Here is a 17,025-nt window from a genome sequence, read left to right on the forward strand (position 1 = left end):
CACTTTTGGCTACTGGAGATGACTGCAGTGATCGAACAGCCCTCAGAAAACTAGGGCATGTTCACATTGCGACATTAGAGCATAGTGAAATTGATTCAGGGTTAGGTCCATCCATCCCCCCGAATTTCTCCCCCCCCCCAAGCTGTTCACATCAGCATGTCTTCATTAGAGTCAGATTTTCCCCATTTGTCTACACACCAGGGGTCTTTGACGGGTGTGCGTATCTTGACCGTCTGCAAAGGTGTTCATACCTTGGCTGAAGATGAATTAGGAACGGCTTGAAGACTGCAGTAAGTGTGAAGCTGGCTTGAGAAAACAATGCAACACACAGTTGTATTTTATAACAAAGTACAGGATACATATGCAGTTTGGATAACATCATGGGAACACAGATTAATAACCCAGGACTGGAAACATGGTGAGTCAGTGGAAATGTGAACACAATTTATATGTCAGTGAGAAGACTATGATCTATATCCAATGCTAGTCTTCCAATGCTAGTAGACTCACTGAAATTAACAAACATAGGTAACTTAAACCCACTAATTTCAATGGAAAGTTAGATGGATTAATGCTAGATGGTAGCAGTACTTGGAATAAACTAGCTCAGGCCACATTCACACCATACATCTAAAGTGCTATGATACCACTTTAAGCAGTCTCAGCTTCCCCAAATTAATTATGGCAGCTATAGTTTGTTAAGGGTGCTGAGAGTTGGTAGAAGACTCCACTATTCCCCTCCTATTGCTATAATTTCCAGAGTGATTTAACAGTCAATCCCTGTTCCCTGGGAACTCTGGGAATTATAGCAATAGAAGGGGGAATAGTGGAGTCTTCTACCAACTCTCAGCACCCTTAACAAACTATAGCTGCCATAATTCTTTAGGGGAAGCCATTACTTTTTTAAGTGCCGTTGTAGCACCATAAACATGTGGCGTGAATGTGGCCCCAGAATATCTGAACTATGCCTGAGAGTAGCTCCCATAACTGCCACATGAACAGAACATGAATTAAGTTTGCTTTGGGGTTTAATAAACCACAGCTTAGCGTTGCCATTTAATCCTTCAACAAATTCATGAGGCCTGGCAGCACAGTTTGATGCTTTGGTGTCAGACGGCAACCTTCATCATGTCCATTTCCTGTCTCCAGCACTGACAGAATTGAGATGAAGATGTCCAGACATTCCCACTGAGACAACGAAAATAAGCCCCAGACATCCTGCGGAACAGGTGAGGCCCAGTTCCAAGAGGGACTTGAGATGCAGGCAGAAAGATAACCAGCTCCTCCTAGGCACAAATCACAAGAAACTTAAAAAGAAAAAAGTATTGTCCATTTTTGTGAGCTCAGTCCTGTCTAGAAGGTCAACCCATTTATCAAATTATCCAGCAGAGAGGGTGCTGGTATTATTTTGCAGTTAAGTGTTTTTACCCGACCCCCACCCCTGGCAACCTTTGGAAAAAAAGAAATTTATCCTGGATGCAGCCCGTCACCCTTGACGTCAAGCCCACATGCACAAACATTTTCTTTGACCGCTGGCCAAACGGTGCACGAGGCAGGAAGGACAAAAGAAAATGGATGTGGAGAAGATTCAATAGAGAAAACAAAAGCTCAGTGAAGACGTTTGGTTGCACATGATGTCACGTGTGGAGTTGCTTTAGTGCAGGGATGGCCAACGTGGTGCCCTCCAGAAGTTGTTTGGCTACTACTTCTATCATCACTAACAACTGATCGTGCTTGCTGAGGCTGATGGGAGTTGTAGTCCCAACAACATCTAGAGAGTACCACGTTGCCTATCCCTGCTTTATTATTGCAGGCAAAATCAGTTGTACTGAGTTCTCATTTAAATCAACAGGACTAAAGTCATGACTACACAGGAATCCACTTTATCAGAACATTGGTCCACCTAGCTCAGTATTGTGTACACTGACTGGCAGCAGCTCCCCAGGGTTTCAGGAAGGAGTCTCTCCTCCCTGGGCACTGAACCTCTGATCCAAAGGTAAAACAGCTAAAATCCAAGATTCCAGTCCTCATGATTCTGAAATATTAATATTCCACTATTCATTTAAAAAAACAACACCCAGAGCAGTTTACAACAACTATACAGTGAAGGCTGATTTAAACAGTCCCACTGAAACTTGTCTTCTGCTGAGTCAGCATATTGGTCCATCTAGCTCAGTGTCATCTACACAGACTGCCAGCAGACAGGCATTCAGGCAGAAGCCCACCTGATCTGGAGATGCTGGAAGTTGAACAGGGAATGTTCTGCACACCAAGCAGAAGTTATAACACTCAACTAGAGGTAGACGTGGTGCTTAAAGGGCCAAATCCTCATGAAATTTATTAGCATTTTAGTGCAAATTTCTCCTAACACACACACACAGAGCGAGAGAGAGAGAGACAGACCTATGTTTGGATGTAGCTTTGACTCAATAACACTTTTTTGCAGCCATTTCCCCATACAGAATGCACATTCGTATGCAATTTTCATTAAAAGATTCATTTTTATGGTCACTTCTCCTCCATATATGCATTTTTGTAAACACTCTTTGGTTGGAGACTGGCATTGTAAAATTCATATATGTGTGAATTTCGAAAGATGGCTGAGTTTTGGTTCTCGTGTCAATTCAGAAAGCACAAATCAGGTTGCACTGCCTTTAAATGAGGACTGAATTCGATTTCTCCCCCCCTCCCTTAATAACTCGTCCCCACTCTTGTGGAAACACAGGGTGTGAAGCCTTGCTTGAGAGGAGAATTAGGCAACATAAAGCAACCAAGGCCAGCCCATGTCAAAATCAGAACAGTGACATTTTGCCAAATTGAAAATGTCTAGGTGGGAAATTCTGCTTTGGCTTCAGCTGTAAGCTGTGAGAGGCCTAGTCTTGCCTGTAATTCTGAAGTGTTTTGAGAGGGAACACAAGAATACAAAATCATTGTAACACAAAACAGCTTACACCACACAGTCAATGTGTTAGTTACTGAAGTGGCGTAAGACTCTTCACTGCTTTAACCTGGTGAGAAGAGAAGGGAGGGACAACCTAATATAAACAAAGCAGAAGGCTCCCCCTTCTGGCTGGCAGAAATGCAGCAAGGACCTCTGCTTGGAGCAGTGTTCTTCCCCCTCTGTTGTTGAATTACAAATCTCATCCTCCAGACCCAGCTTAGCCAACAGCCAGGGGTGATGCGGGTTTCAGTTCAACAACAGCTGGAGATCTATAGTGGAAGACCACTGACTTAGAGGAGGCCTCCAGATGTTGCTGGACTGCAACTCCTATTGTCCCCTGACTGTTGGCCTTGCTGATGGGGACTGATGGGAGTTGGAGTCCCACACTATACAGAGGGACACAGATTCCCCAGCTCTAATCTAAGGAGAGGCACTGTCCCCTCTCTCTCCTATGAGGGAAGGCCTCTTTTAAATAAGAGGCATTCCTCCATCTCTTGTAGGCTGTTTCGCAGATCAGGGCTGGGAAACTTGTGTTCTTCTAGTGATCTTTAGACTCCAACTCCCATCATCCCTGGCTGTTGACCATGCTGGCTGGGGCTGATGGGAGCTGGAGTCCAGCAACATCCGTAAACCTACAAAAGTTTTCCACCCCTGGCTCAGAATAATTCCTGGGAGTTGTTCCAAGAGAATCTCCAGCTCTTTCTCTCAAAGGGAACGGATTGTCCAAAGCATTCAACACAAAGTGCACACATACATACTATGCATGGCCAGAGAGGAAGGTCTCTTTTGCACACTTGTTGCATGACTGGATTTTGGCAGGTGCAGCCTGCCCTAAGGAGAAAAAATCATTTTATGAAACTCATATTTCATTGCTGATTGGGACGTAATCCTTGATCAGGGAGGGTGGTGCTGGTCTGAGCTGGCAAAAGGTCAAAGTGGATGATTTTCTTTATTTAAGGCTTGTACGTGTAATAAAAAATTAAGCAGACATAGCCCTAGCTACCTTTGAAGGTGACCCAGAAACTACAGTGGTACCTCGGGTTACATACACTTCAGGTTACACATGCTTCAGGTTACAGACTCCGCTAACCCAGAAATATTACCTCGGGTTAAGAACTTTGGTTCAGTGTGAGAACAGAAATCATGCTCCAGCGGCGCAGCAACAGCAGGAGGCCCCATTAGCTAAAGTGGTGCTTCAGGTTAAGAACAGTTTCAGGTTAAGAACGGAGCTCCGGAACAAATTAAGTACTTAACCTGAGGTACCACTGTACAACTAATCCAGAATGCAGCAGCTAGACTGGTGACTGGGAGTGGCCGCCGAGACCATATAACACCTGTCCTGAAAGACCTACATTGGCTCGCAGTACGTTTCCGAGCACAATTCAAAGTGTTGGTGCTGACCTTGAAAGCCCTAAACAGCCTTGCCCCAGTATACCTGAAGGAGCGTCTCCACCCCCATCATTCAGCCTGGACACTGAGGTCCAGCTCTGAGGGCCTTCTGGTGGTTCCCTCACTGTGAGATGTGAGGTTACAGGGAACCAAGAAGAGGGCCTTCTCGGTAGTGGCACCCATACTGTGGAATGCCCTCCCATCAGATATCAAGGAAATAAATAACTATTTAACTTTTAGAATAAATCTGAAGGCAGCCCTATTTAGGGAAGTTTTTAATGTTTGATGTTTTATTCTGTTTTTAATCTGTTGGGAGCAGACCAGAGTGGCTGAGGAAACCCAGCCGGATGGGCGGGGTATAAATTATTACTACTACTACTACTACTACTACTACTACTACTAGCACAAGCATTTCTTAGCAGAGGTGAAGAACCTGGAAGGGTGGGGTTCAAATCCCTTCTCATCCACGAAGCTCACTGGGTGGCCTTAAGCCAGTCACTCTCTCCAGGCCTAACCTACCTTACAGGGTTGTTGTGCAGGAGGAAAGGTAGAATATGGCTGCTTTTAACAGCTATTAAAGCTATTTTTCAAAAAAACATGGACATAAATGGATATCTGATTACTTTAAAATATTCTAGGACCACTTTTACAGACCTAAAAGAGAAAGCTGAGAAAGGGAGGGGGGTTGGGAACTATAATTGAGAGATAAATTAATTTGGGGAAGTGATGTGCATGCAGAGGGTCCGAGGTTAAACCCCCAAGGGCATCTCCAGGTACGAAAAGCATGGAGTCATAGTAGAAAATACTGAGCTACGTGCACCAATGGTCTGACTCAGTAGAAGGCAGAATCCTAAATAAAATGAGAACTAGAAACTTGATTCCCTGCAAGTGAAAGCTGAGGTTCTCTGAATGCCAATACTTGTGCCTCTGTGTTTGCTGTCAAGGCTTTCTTCCACTTCTGCATTACACACAGTCCCTTAAACCTGACATAACCCCAGCCTTCTTGAACACTCCATACTTCCATAAAATCAAGTGCATTTAGATCTCATGACTTGTAGTCAAACCACAAGACTTAAACACAAAGAATGAAACTGATTCTTCACACATACAACCACCTACACAACCGCATTACTGTACAACAGCAGATGATATAAATCAGAACACCATCTGTTTCTGCAGCACAGAAGCAGTTCAACAGTTAAATGTCTGGACCCACCTGTGGCAACCATATCTGCACTGAAGGCAAGTAGGGCAGGTGCTCTCCTTCAGAATAAGGGCTGTTGATAACTTGTGGCTAGACTCTGGTGCTTCTATAAAGTGAAGGTTTTGTAACAAACACTTCCTTAGACCAAACACCAGAGAAAAGGAAAGAAGACTCTCATGCCCACTGCCAGATGTTTTCATAAGAGGCAGGATGTGAAAGAGATCTATTTCTTGATAAGCCTGCCAAGGTTATTTTAAATATACTCTTCTTAGACAGAGGAGATACTCATAAAGGAAGGTAAAAGGAAGGGGGGAAATATATAACATTTCCAATTCATTTCCATGGTATGGCTTTAAATCAAAGCAAGTATGGCACCCCCACTCTCCTGAAATAGAATTGATGGCTAAATGGAACCTCCAGGTACAGCTGCAGTCTCTCTCCAACATACCAAATACTGGGCACCTGTAGTATAGTTTTGTACATAAGAAGGATCTAGTCCAGCATCACGTTCTCACAGTGGCCAACCAGACACCCCAAAAGGAAGGCCACAAGCAGAACCGGGACGCAACAGCAACTCTTCCCCTCCTGCGGTTTCCAGAAACTGGCAATTCAAAGTATTACTGCCTTCAAAAGAGGAGGTAGAACATAGCAACTGGGGTTAGTCACCATTGCTAGCCTTATCCTCTGCAAATTTGTCTAATCCTATTTTAAAGCTATCCAAGTTGGTGGCCATCTTCTTGTTGTGTTCAGTTCTGGACTTAATGGTATTATGGGAGGGGGTGCTATTTAGATGGTAATGTGAATTCTGTGCTTCAAAATATGAAAAAACCAGCCCTTCGCCAAGTGGAATCTCCCTTGCCAAGTGGAGTTCTGGACCCTGGACCCCAAAATCCTTCCCTGATGGCACCATTGGGGGGACAGATATCTGAGTCGGAATATTGCTTTCATGCTCTTATTGGGGGTTTTCCAACAGCCAGCTGGGAAAATGTGTTGGATCCTTTGGCTACTTAAGTCACGTAAGGCTTAAAACAAGAGTTAAAAATTCCAAAGAGGCTTGTCTTCCAGCTATGACATTGTCCTGGAATTGAACAGAGGGGGCACCTGGGCCTGTGCAGAGTGAGCATTGAGTAACACACATATGCAAGAGGGAGAGAATTTCCAGTACCGGTGCTGTGCCAAACAGTGGAGGCTGGTCTATTAGGGATGAAATGGGCACTGCCCTGTGAACTTCAGTCTGCCCTCAGCCAAACATCCTCTCTCAGCCTTGTGTAGAGCTTGTCTAAGGCCCAAGGTGGGAGTCTTGTTAGAATAAAGTTATAAACTCAAGCAAAAAATTGACCGGTCCCTGGTGGGGCCCCCAGCTTAGTCCTCTGAGGTCCAGGGCAAGTGTACCCAACTGAGCGCCCTCCTGGCATGGGCTTGCTTTCTTACAACCAGTCCAGCAAGTGGCACTGCCAGCTTCTTCCTCCTCCTCTTCCTTAGTTGCTTTTGCAGAACTCATTAGTGAGGAGGATAGGAACAAAACCATAATTAGTTGGCTCTGCCTCCACTTGCCATTGGCCCTTTCTCCACTCATTACTGGCCCCATCTACTTCTTGGGCTCACTGCCTTCTGCCCCACCAGGCCAAACAAGCACAAACGATTACTGCTCCTGAAACACTGGTTGCTCAGACCAACTGTAGGAGACAAGTTAATATCCTTTCCTACTAGGGTTGTCAGACCTAAAGGTCTGACGCAAAGTCTCCCAGTTTGCCTGGCCATCTCCAGGCAGCAACTGATTGGCATGAATCTCCAGGTATGCGAGGTGGCCTTTAATAATAGTAATAATGACAATAAAAATGATGATGATGACACTGCATACAACTTGCAAGCTTCAGCCCAGCAGGAGCTGACTGCAAATTATAGAAGGGACACACTGGGGTGGCTCTCCTCTGCTCTCCTCTCCCAATTAACCTCCATCTCCAAAGCCCACCCCTGTGACATCACTAGGAGGCCTCCCCCCATGACATCATCGGGGCCGCCCCAGATCTCAGGTTTCAAATCTCAGGCTCTGGGATACTCCTGAACTGGCCAAATTAGTGAATATTCTTTTCCTGTGTCGCTGAGGATCATGGTGGGACACAAATTTCCCACTCCACAAAAGTGACTTCTCCAGCATCCTCCAAACACTGCAAGGATTCATGAGAAGGGATGACAGGGATCTCAAACCATGTTAGACAGGTTTCCTGAAAGTAACCTTCTTCTTTCTAGGCAACTCCTGGTTCTCTCTCATGGTGGGAATTAAATGAAATTCTTGAGGTTGAATTCCCTCACCCCCTAGCAAAGCAGGGATGGCGTAATACAGCTAAGAGCACGTCCTCTCGGCAGAGGTGAAGGTGATAATTTGGCAAACCCACAAAAGCATCAACAACCCCATTACGCAAAATGTTTTTTTGTGGGCTAACTGGAAGGGGTGGGGGAGAGCTAGAAGTGCCAGGGCTTCAGAGCTGGCTGGAAGCCCAGTCCCAAATTTAGATGAGTACATCTGGTGTGGGAAGGCCTACAGCACATGCTCAGAGGCATTCTATAATTATATCATCAGCATTATTAATCCACGAGTCCTGGAGCTGGTTCCCAGGAACAGAAGAATATGCCTTCTACTGAGACAGACCACAGGTCCATCTAGCTCAGTACTATCTACACTGACTCAGGGATTCAGGTAGGGATCTCTCACAGCCTTACCTGGAGATGCCAAGGATTTAATCTACATGCAAGGAAGCTACTCAACCACTGGTGTGGCCTGTTGAAAAGCAGGTTGCAACAAACATAATATGTTTTAAAACACATCACACACACACACCAAGAATCCTGGGAACTGTAGCTTTTGCCCCCTCACAGTGGTACAATTCCCAGCAGCCTTAAAGAACTACAGTTCCCAGGATTATTGAGGGGAAGTAATGTGCTTTAAATCCTAAGAACACTTGGGGGAAGGGATGCCACCTTCTTTGCCAACCAGGCACCCTCTAGAAGTTTTGCACTACAACTACCAGCGTGCTGGCTAGGGCTGCTTAGAATTCCAGTTCTAAACTTCTGGAGGGTAGGCAAAGGCTGTGTTAGTGGGAAGCACTCGACACATCCTCTGAGATAGCCTCCCCTTCTAATTCATGTGATCTTCACCACTTCCAAAGTGGAAGCCCTTGTGTATATATATTCGTTTCCAGAATGTCCTGAAATTGCAATTGTTCATGTACATCTTTTTTTAGTTTCATCTGGTCTCCACTCCCCCCCAACCCACAGTCAACTCGAGAATTGCCTTCCTGGATTAGAGTGGGGGGGACGGGACCCTCTGAGACCAGCTAGTCAGAAGCATCACAGAGCTCAAGACCAAGGACTTGGAGGAATAGCCTTTCATGATCACCTAACCCTTGGTTTGTACTGAAAGGCAAACTGCTCCTGAAAATGGAGGTTCTATTTTGCTGTCATAGCTCATACAGCCACCAGTCAGCCTGTCTTCCTCCTCTCTAATCGTACTGTAAGAATACAAGGGCTTTTGTGCTGGATCAGGCCAAAGGTCCATCTTAGCTCCTCCCTTTCCAAGAAGCTCAAACATAAGGCAGGGAGGTGACTGATAAGGTCTTCCTCATAAAAGGATTCAGTCAGCTTCTGTATATCCTGGCCGACTGTAGACTGAAGCACTGTGGGGCAGAGACCAAAGCATTTTCATTTATGTTATGTTGTCAGATGCCACACACAGCATAAGCTGGGGAAGGGCCATAGTTCAGTGGCAGAGGGGCCCAGGTTCAATCCGCAGTGGCATTTACAGGTAGGGCTGGGGGAGAGTCCCTGTCTGAAACCCTGGAGAGCAGCTGCCAGTTGGTGTACGCAGTACTTAGCAAGAGGGGCCAATGGACTGACTTCAGCAGAAGTCAGCTCCCCAGCCCTTCCTTAAATTCAGAATCATGAGGACTGGAATCTTACTTCCTTTTTTAGGGGGGAATGCCAAAGCTTAGTGGTCTGCATGCAGAAGGCTCTGGGTTCAATCCCTGTTGTCTCCAGGTAAGGTTGGGTGATAACTGCTGCCTGAAATAACAGAGAGCTGGTGTCAGACAGCATAGATTGTGCTGATTTAGTATAAGACACCTTGCTATATTCCTATTTATCTCAGCCTTTAATTCTGAGCCATTCTTAATAGTTTCTTAATTCATTTTTAGGGGGGAAAGTCATAGCAGAGAGGTAGAGCTCAATCCCCAGCCCCTCCAGGTAGAGACCCCTTGGAGATCTGCTGCCAGTCAGTGTAGACAGTACTAAGCTATATAAGGCAGTTTCCTTTCAACAACAACAAGAAGCAGTTCTGACTAAATAAGCCACCTGTCCGTTTTCCACCTGCTGGCAAACCCCAGATCGCAAACTCTCGGGGGCGAAGACCTGCCTATTATTCCCCCCCCCCCATTTGTGGGGGGTGGCTGCTCTTTCGCTTGCGCTGCAAAGCATTACCAGGGGGTTGGACTAGATGCCCCCTTCGGGTCCCCTTCCACCTCTACCATCACGATTATTATTTTCTAGCCTTTGCAAAAGCGCGCGTCCTTTACCTGGCTATCCAACATCATCATCTCCCGCTCATCGTTCCCAAAGGCTGTTTGAGGAGAAAAGGCGCAGGAGAGGAATCCACTCAGGGTCCCTTGCCCTGATCGCCGGGTCACTCACTGGTCGCTTGCCATGCGGTTATAAATCCAGCTCAGGAAAGGGCTCTCCCTCTTTTACGCCTTGTCAAGAGTCCTTGCTGCCTGTCTTAGCCCAGTCAAGAAAGGCGGCCGCGGCAGCAGGTCTCCAGCGAGCCTGGCGATGCTCCAACCCCTGCCAACACCACCCGGGAGTAGCTCAGCGTCTTCTTGGCAAGCCCATAATAATCCCGTCTTCCTGATCTCCTTCTCCGGGCGGAACTAGGGCGATTCCCAGCCGGCGGCTCCATAAAACTCTCTTATACACGGCAGCCGCTTTTTGCGTCCAGCAAAGGAGGAATTATTATTTTTCTCTTCGCCACCAGCACAGTCTCGTTGCTAGTCAATTTCGCTTCCCTCCGCCTCCCCCGGCCTCTTCAATTTCCTATTGTTGTCTCCCCGCGCTGCTTGGGGATAGGAGCGCCTCGCTGCTTCCCTCCTGGTCGCTCTCCTGCAAAAAGAGGTCCATGGGTGAAGAGAAAGCAGGAAGAGGAAGGGGAAAAATGGATCTGCTTTTGGGGAGTCTGGAGACAGAGAGAGACAGCGCTCTGAACGTTGCGCGCAGCTTGCAACAATTTGCAAAGGGCGGGGGTAGTGAGCGTGCGAAGGGGAGGGGGGGACTGAAATGACTCAAACAGCCGCCAGCAGGCTTTTAAAAGATCGCCTCTTCGCTTTACTCTGCTCCCCGTCTCCCACATATTTTTTCCAAGCTAGCAAACGCCACCTCGCGATTCCAAAACACAGTAAACCGCAAGGCCCCTGAGCGCGTGCAGAGTGCTTTCCCCTCCTCGAAGGCGAATCTATATAACCTAGATAAAGGTTGCCTAATAAGGAGGCATCTCTAGTTGACTTGGTGGTTGACTGCACCCAGGCTGGCTGCAGACAGGCCTACAGGGAGAAAATTAAAGGGGTTGTTTTGTAGAGATCTAAAGGATTCTGAGCATGGACAGAACAGCCAAACAACAGTGGAACAAAGGAAGGGTTTTTTTTTTTAATAATCTGAGGGCTAAATTTATTCTCAACATGTGCAGAGTGCCTGATTGGATTTTTATAAAGATGCACCAATGTAGGCAAATACAGAAATTTTCTTTTGTTTTTGTTTTTCAAAATATAGATGGGCACAAGGCATATATATATATATATATATATATATATATAATGTTTTAACAGCCTAAAGGAAAAGGATCAAGTTCATCAGTTTTGTTTAAGTAATTAAACTAAATAATTGTAATCAGGTTGTGAATAAATTGTTACTGTTTCAAATTTTATTTTGTTATTATCTTCCTTAGAAGGGCCATAGATCAGTGTCTAAGTATCTGTCCTGCATGCAGAAGCATCTCCATATAGGTCTGGGAGAGGTTCCCTGCCCCAAACCCAGACAACCTGCTGCCAGTCAGTGTAAACAATACCGAAGACTCAGTAGATGGCAGCTTCTTATTTAATTCGGCCTTTAATGCAGAACTGTAAGGACTTACTAGAATCTTACTTTATCTTTAGAGGAAGGGGTGTAGCTCAGTGGTACAGCATCTGCTTTGCATGCAGAAGGTCTCAGGATGAATCCCTAGTGGTGTCTCCAGGTATTATTATTGTTGTTGTTTAGTCATTTAGTCGTGTCCGACTCTTCGTGACCCCATGGGCCAGAGCACGCCAGGCACTCCTGTCTGTTGTTGTTGTTGTTGTTGTTGTTGTTATTTATTTATTAAATTTGTATAGAGCTGGGAGAATGCCTGGAGAGCTGCTGCCAGTCAGTGTAGAAAACATTGAACAAGATGGACCAAAGTCTGACTCAGTATAAGGCAGCTTCCTATGTTCATGCAAACCAGTATTCTGATTAATACTTTTTATGGGGTAGGGTAAGGGGCACTGGGGATGAGTTTATGGAACCAAGAAAGTGGTAGCACGAAAAGGTTTAGGAACCATTACCTTAACAACTACACCACAGGTGGAACACTTTTTTTTGTCCAGGTCCTCTGCATGGGATATTTCCACTGTAGGCTCAGTCCCCAGGCCTGCAACATGTGCTCTTAACAGGAACAGAAGATCCAGCAGGGCCCTTCCAATTAACGGCCCCCCAGCGCCCTGCAAGGCTACGGCATATAAAGCAATGCCCACCCCCAACCGCTTGATCTCCATTCACACCGAAGCCTGAACATTTTGAGGCATCCCCGGGGATGCTGCGGAGGTGAACAGAAGCTCCTGGAACCAGCCTTGCCTGATCAATTTCATGCCAGCAGTGAAGAGGGCAGAGCAGCGGTGGTGGCGATGGTGGAGAGGGTTGCTCTGGTAACGCGAAGTCTGCCTATATTATTATTTTTTTCATAAAAGAGCATTTGGGGTTTCAAGAGTCAAGGATGGCGACAAGCGTGATTCAGCCGGTGCCAGCAATCGTGGTGGTGGGGGTTAGACCACCACATGAGACTAGGCCAGTGTATGTGTGGGCTGCAGCTCAACCCCCCCACCACCACCTTATCATGCTTTCATTGATGTAGGTGTCAGTATCTATTCCCACCCACCTTATTTATTTTATTGCGCGTATATTCCATCTTTTCCTGCAAGGTGGTGTACATGGTTCACGCCAACCCAAGGTGGTGTACATGGTTCACACCAACCCCACGCCAACCCTGTGAGGTAGGTTACACTGAGAGGCTGGGCCAAGGTCACTCAGTGAGAATTTGAAGCCTTAACAGGGGTGCCAATTTAAATAAAATATTGGAGGGGCCCAGGTAAACCCTGACACACACACACACACAATTTGAATGGGAATTTCCAATAACTCTGAGGGGCCTGGGTCACTCAAATATTTTGGGGGGTGTTGAAGACTCCTCTGGTCCTAGGGGTTGGCTCCTATGAACCCTCATATACTACTTGCAAGTAGACAAGCGATTTTGGGTCCGTAAGTGCATGCAGTGTTGTTGCTCTTTAGCGTGGATGAGCTTGTGGTAGCATACATTAACATATTCCCACCCCCATGTGAGGTTGGTCTGCCAGCAAAGAAACAACTCAAACATCAATGGACTTCTGCAAGGGCTAGTCCGCCATCTGCTGGCAAAGATGCTGCAAGGCTATTCCTGTCTCTTGTTTCACAATCTACACTGCAGGGTTCAATATTTTAATCCTGTGACATAGGTACCAACTCCCTGGGGCCCTTGGTGTCCGAGCACCCACAAAATTCCCCATGAAGGGGCCGGGCACCCACAAATTTCAGTGCCAGGACCATGCACGCTGCATGGCACCCACAGCCCCGGGCACCCATGGTCACGGGGCCAAGCTGACACTCCTGCCCTGTGACTGGGAATCATTTTCAGCCCAAGGGCAGCATATGCAGGGAATTTGAACTCAGATCTTGCCCCAGCCAAAGTCCTAACATATTGGTCACAGCCTCACACGGCATTTTTGGGCTTAAGGGTAGTGATTTCTGTGAGCATCAATACTCTTTATTTTGCTTTTATTGATTGCATTTATATCCCAACTTTTTTTTCTTCAAAGAGCTGAAGGAGGTGCACATAGTTCTCCCCCTCATTTAATCCCCAGAACAGGCAGCGCTGGGTCCAAAGTCACCCAGTGACCCACATGGCTGAGGTGAGATTTGAACCCTGCTCTCCGAAGTCCTAGTCAAACACTCCTCCAACCACTACACCACACTGGCTCACATACCTGATGGTTATGGGCATAGCCAGTATTTTATTTTTATTTTTTTGCATGGGGCAGGCCTTTTGTGGAGGGGAGGCAGAACCTCAGTTGGCTATGTACGTTTATGTATTTTTATTTATGTACGTTTATGTATTTTTATTGATGGGGGGGCAGGTGCCCCTCCCTGTCCCGTCTCCCCGGCTCTCCCTTGGCTATGCTCATGCTCACAGTACTGGGTTGTGGCTTACTGGGATCATGGTTCCATTTGAAGCTGTCACCTGGCATCCTCACACAGTTGCGAGGGCCTCGGAGGCCTAGCAGGGCCTTCCTATGCCTCCCCCTGCATCTAACACAGCCCTCTGAACAGGCACCAGGCAGCTGGACTGAGCCACTCTATTAGTTTATTGTTCAAGCCTAATTTCACCAGTGGGGAAGGCTCTGACTATATGTATTTATTTATGTATCTATTCATTAATTGCAAACACACACACACCAAGTATATATGTATATATATGGTATAACATGTATATATATATCACAATAACCTTGTGGGGTAGGTTAGGCTGAGGCAGTGATGGGTCCGCAAAATTGCACCCAGTTAAAGCTTCATGGCCAAGTGGGGGAATCTGAACCATAGTCTTTCTCGGGTCCTAGTATGACATTCTAATCACTATGCCGTAGTGGCTTTCAGGTGCCTGGTTAAAACGGTTTTCTTTCAGGAAGGCTTTGCACTTTGCGAACGTTCCAATGTTTCCAACGTTTTGATCATACATTTTGCATTTTGTATTTTCAGTGGGGGTTTTTTCATAGAGAGATTTAAAAACAAACAAACACACACACACCAGGGGATAAATTCCTTTTTTAAAAAGTAAAATAAATAAAACTTTCCCACAATGCCTGTAATCCAGGCATTCTGGGAAAGATAAATGGTGGCCAGGCCCAGTCACCCAGCCGAGCATTGATAAACACATGGTGGGGGGCTCCAGTGGTTATTTTACTTGCGGCAGGGTGTGGGTCTTGGATTCTGGTTCTTACTGACATAAAGTAGGCAGAGCACACTCTGACCATGCCTCCATTTTACCATCTTATTTTGCACTCTGTGCTTTTGCCTAATTGAATTTCTCTTTATCACCATCTCCCTCTTCCCCCCGACATCCTCCTGCCTCCCTCCCATGCTTTTTGGGAGCCGTTTCCCTGGAAACAAGACCTGCTTAATTCTGTCATCTTTGACATTCCACTCCTCATTCTTCGGTGAGATCATCACCTGCCTCGGTTCCCCTCCTTCTGCAATCCTGCCTCTCAGACATTTGCCATCAGAGGATCATTAGCCAATTGGAGCTAGTATAATATTTTTTCCCAACCCCACTCCCCTGATCCCAAAAGATTGCAATGCGATCCTGTTTATATCCATCAACCTCAGAGACATTGAACTCAGCAGTATTTAGTAGAAAAGCATAGGATTGCACTGTTAGGCAGATAGCCAGACAGGTAGTGGGATGGTGATGATGATGATTACATATTTATTAATATCCTGCCTTTCCACATGACAGGGACACAAGGTGGCTTACAGATAAAATATGAACAACCTAAAACGGGGGGGGGGGGGACCCATTAGAAACCATTAAGCATTAAGAGAATTAAAACATAGCTATATCTATATCTATATGAGCTCTATTAGAATCATACAGATAATTACAATAAAAACAGCATGGCACCGGCCCTTTAATTAAAAGCAGTTGTTTCCCAAAACCCTGTTAAAACAAGTCTTCATCTAGACTGCTACTAGCCAAAAACTGGAAATTGCAAGAGATACCAACAATAGAAGAATGGCCAAAGAAAAAGTTGGACTTTTTGGAGCTGGCTGACCTGACTGGAAGAATCCGCGACCAGAAAGAAGAGATACAAGAAGATTAGAAGAAATTTAAAGATTATTTGGCTAAGTATTGTGATATAAGATAATTAGAAAATTATTGGAAGTAACGAATAGGCTTAGGGGTAGAATAAGAACATGTGTTAGTAAATAGCAAGGATTAGAATATTAATAAAGGAGAAGAGGTTAGTAAATGATAGGAGTTAATATTATTAGAAATATGAATTTGGAGAACTGATATACAGGTGATATAATGAAATTCAGTTAGAGGGGTTTCGAGGAAGTCAGATATCAATGTTATGAGAATTAGATAGCTGAAGAAATAATTTTTCCTGTGTTTAGTTTTATTGTATTGTAATGTGTTTTTCTTTGTTGTGTGTTTTGTATGTCATTTTTGTTATAAATGGGAAAATCAATAAAAAAAATGAAAAGAAAAAAAGAAACAAGTCTTTATCGGCCAGCAGAAGGATAGCAAACAGGGAGCCAGTCTAGCTTATCCAGAGACGGAGTTCCAAAGTCTGGGAGTAGCCACTGAGAAGGCCCTGTTCCAGGTCCCCACTAAGCCTGCCTGTGGGGGTGGTGGGACCAAGAGAAGTGCCTCCCCAAAAGATCTCAATGTCAGGCAGGTTCATATGAGGCAATGTGGTCCTTCAGATAGGCTGGACCTAAGCCATGTAGGGCTTTATAGGTCATTACCAGCACTTTGAATTGTGCCCAGAAGCAGATGGGTAGCCAGTGAAGCTGTTCTAGCAAAGGAGTTGTCTGCTTGTGGTCTTGGATGTGGGCTTCCCATTATGGGCACCTGGTTGGCCACTGGGAGAATAGGATGCTGTACTAGATGGGTCACTGGCCTCATCCAGCATGGCTCTTCTTTTTCTGAACAAATCCAATGAATAAATAAACTTTTAAGCTTTACTCCTTAGCTAGTGATGTTTGCTAATTTCAAACCTACTTTAAGTGGGACTAATATTGGATACAACCCATAATTGCTATTGTGATCAAAAAATTAGCCTTCATATTCACAAAACTGTTCATAGTAAAGAGGGGATTCTTCCCATGACTTCCAGTACTGTACTTGTCTGCCAATTAAACAATATTTAATTTAATGAATTGATTGTCTCCTTTTCCCACTGAATCATCTGCTGTTTAATCCATCGTGTTTACGTTTAATCAATATATTGCTAGACACTTACGGTACCTGCATTGGTGCCTTTGAAAATATTATTGATTGTAAAGGAGCCCTTCTGAGATACTGAAGGAAGAGAAAAGTAACAGAGTTTCATAAACAAAAGTT

The 17,025-nt window shown here is 45.4% G+C and overlaps 1 protein-coding gene across 1 annotated transcript in view; it reads right to left on the reverse strand.

Annotated features, from left to right (window-relative positions):
• RALGDS (ral guanine nucleotide dissociation stimulator) overlaps positions 1 to 10,806 on the reverse strand; it is a 96,577-nt gene extending 85,771 nt beyond the window's left edge. Inside the window, exon 1 of the mRNA XM_081846994.1 lies at positions 10,103 to 10,806. Within this exon, the coding sequence (XP_081703120.1) occupies positions 10,103 to 10,123 (21 nt within the window). The 5' untranslated portion in view covers positions 10,124 to 10,806. The remainder of the gene's footprint in view (positions 1 to 10,102) is intronic.
• Between the last annotated feature and the right edge of the window lie 6,219 nt (positions 10,807 to 17,025).

The sequence above is a fragment of the Podarcis erhardii genome (genome assembly GCF_964252035.2).
Source record: "Podarcis erhardii genome assembly, chromosome: Z".
NCBI lineage: Eukaryota > Metazoa > Chordata > Lepidosauria > Squamata > Lacertidae > Podarcis > Podarcis erhardii.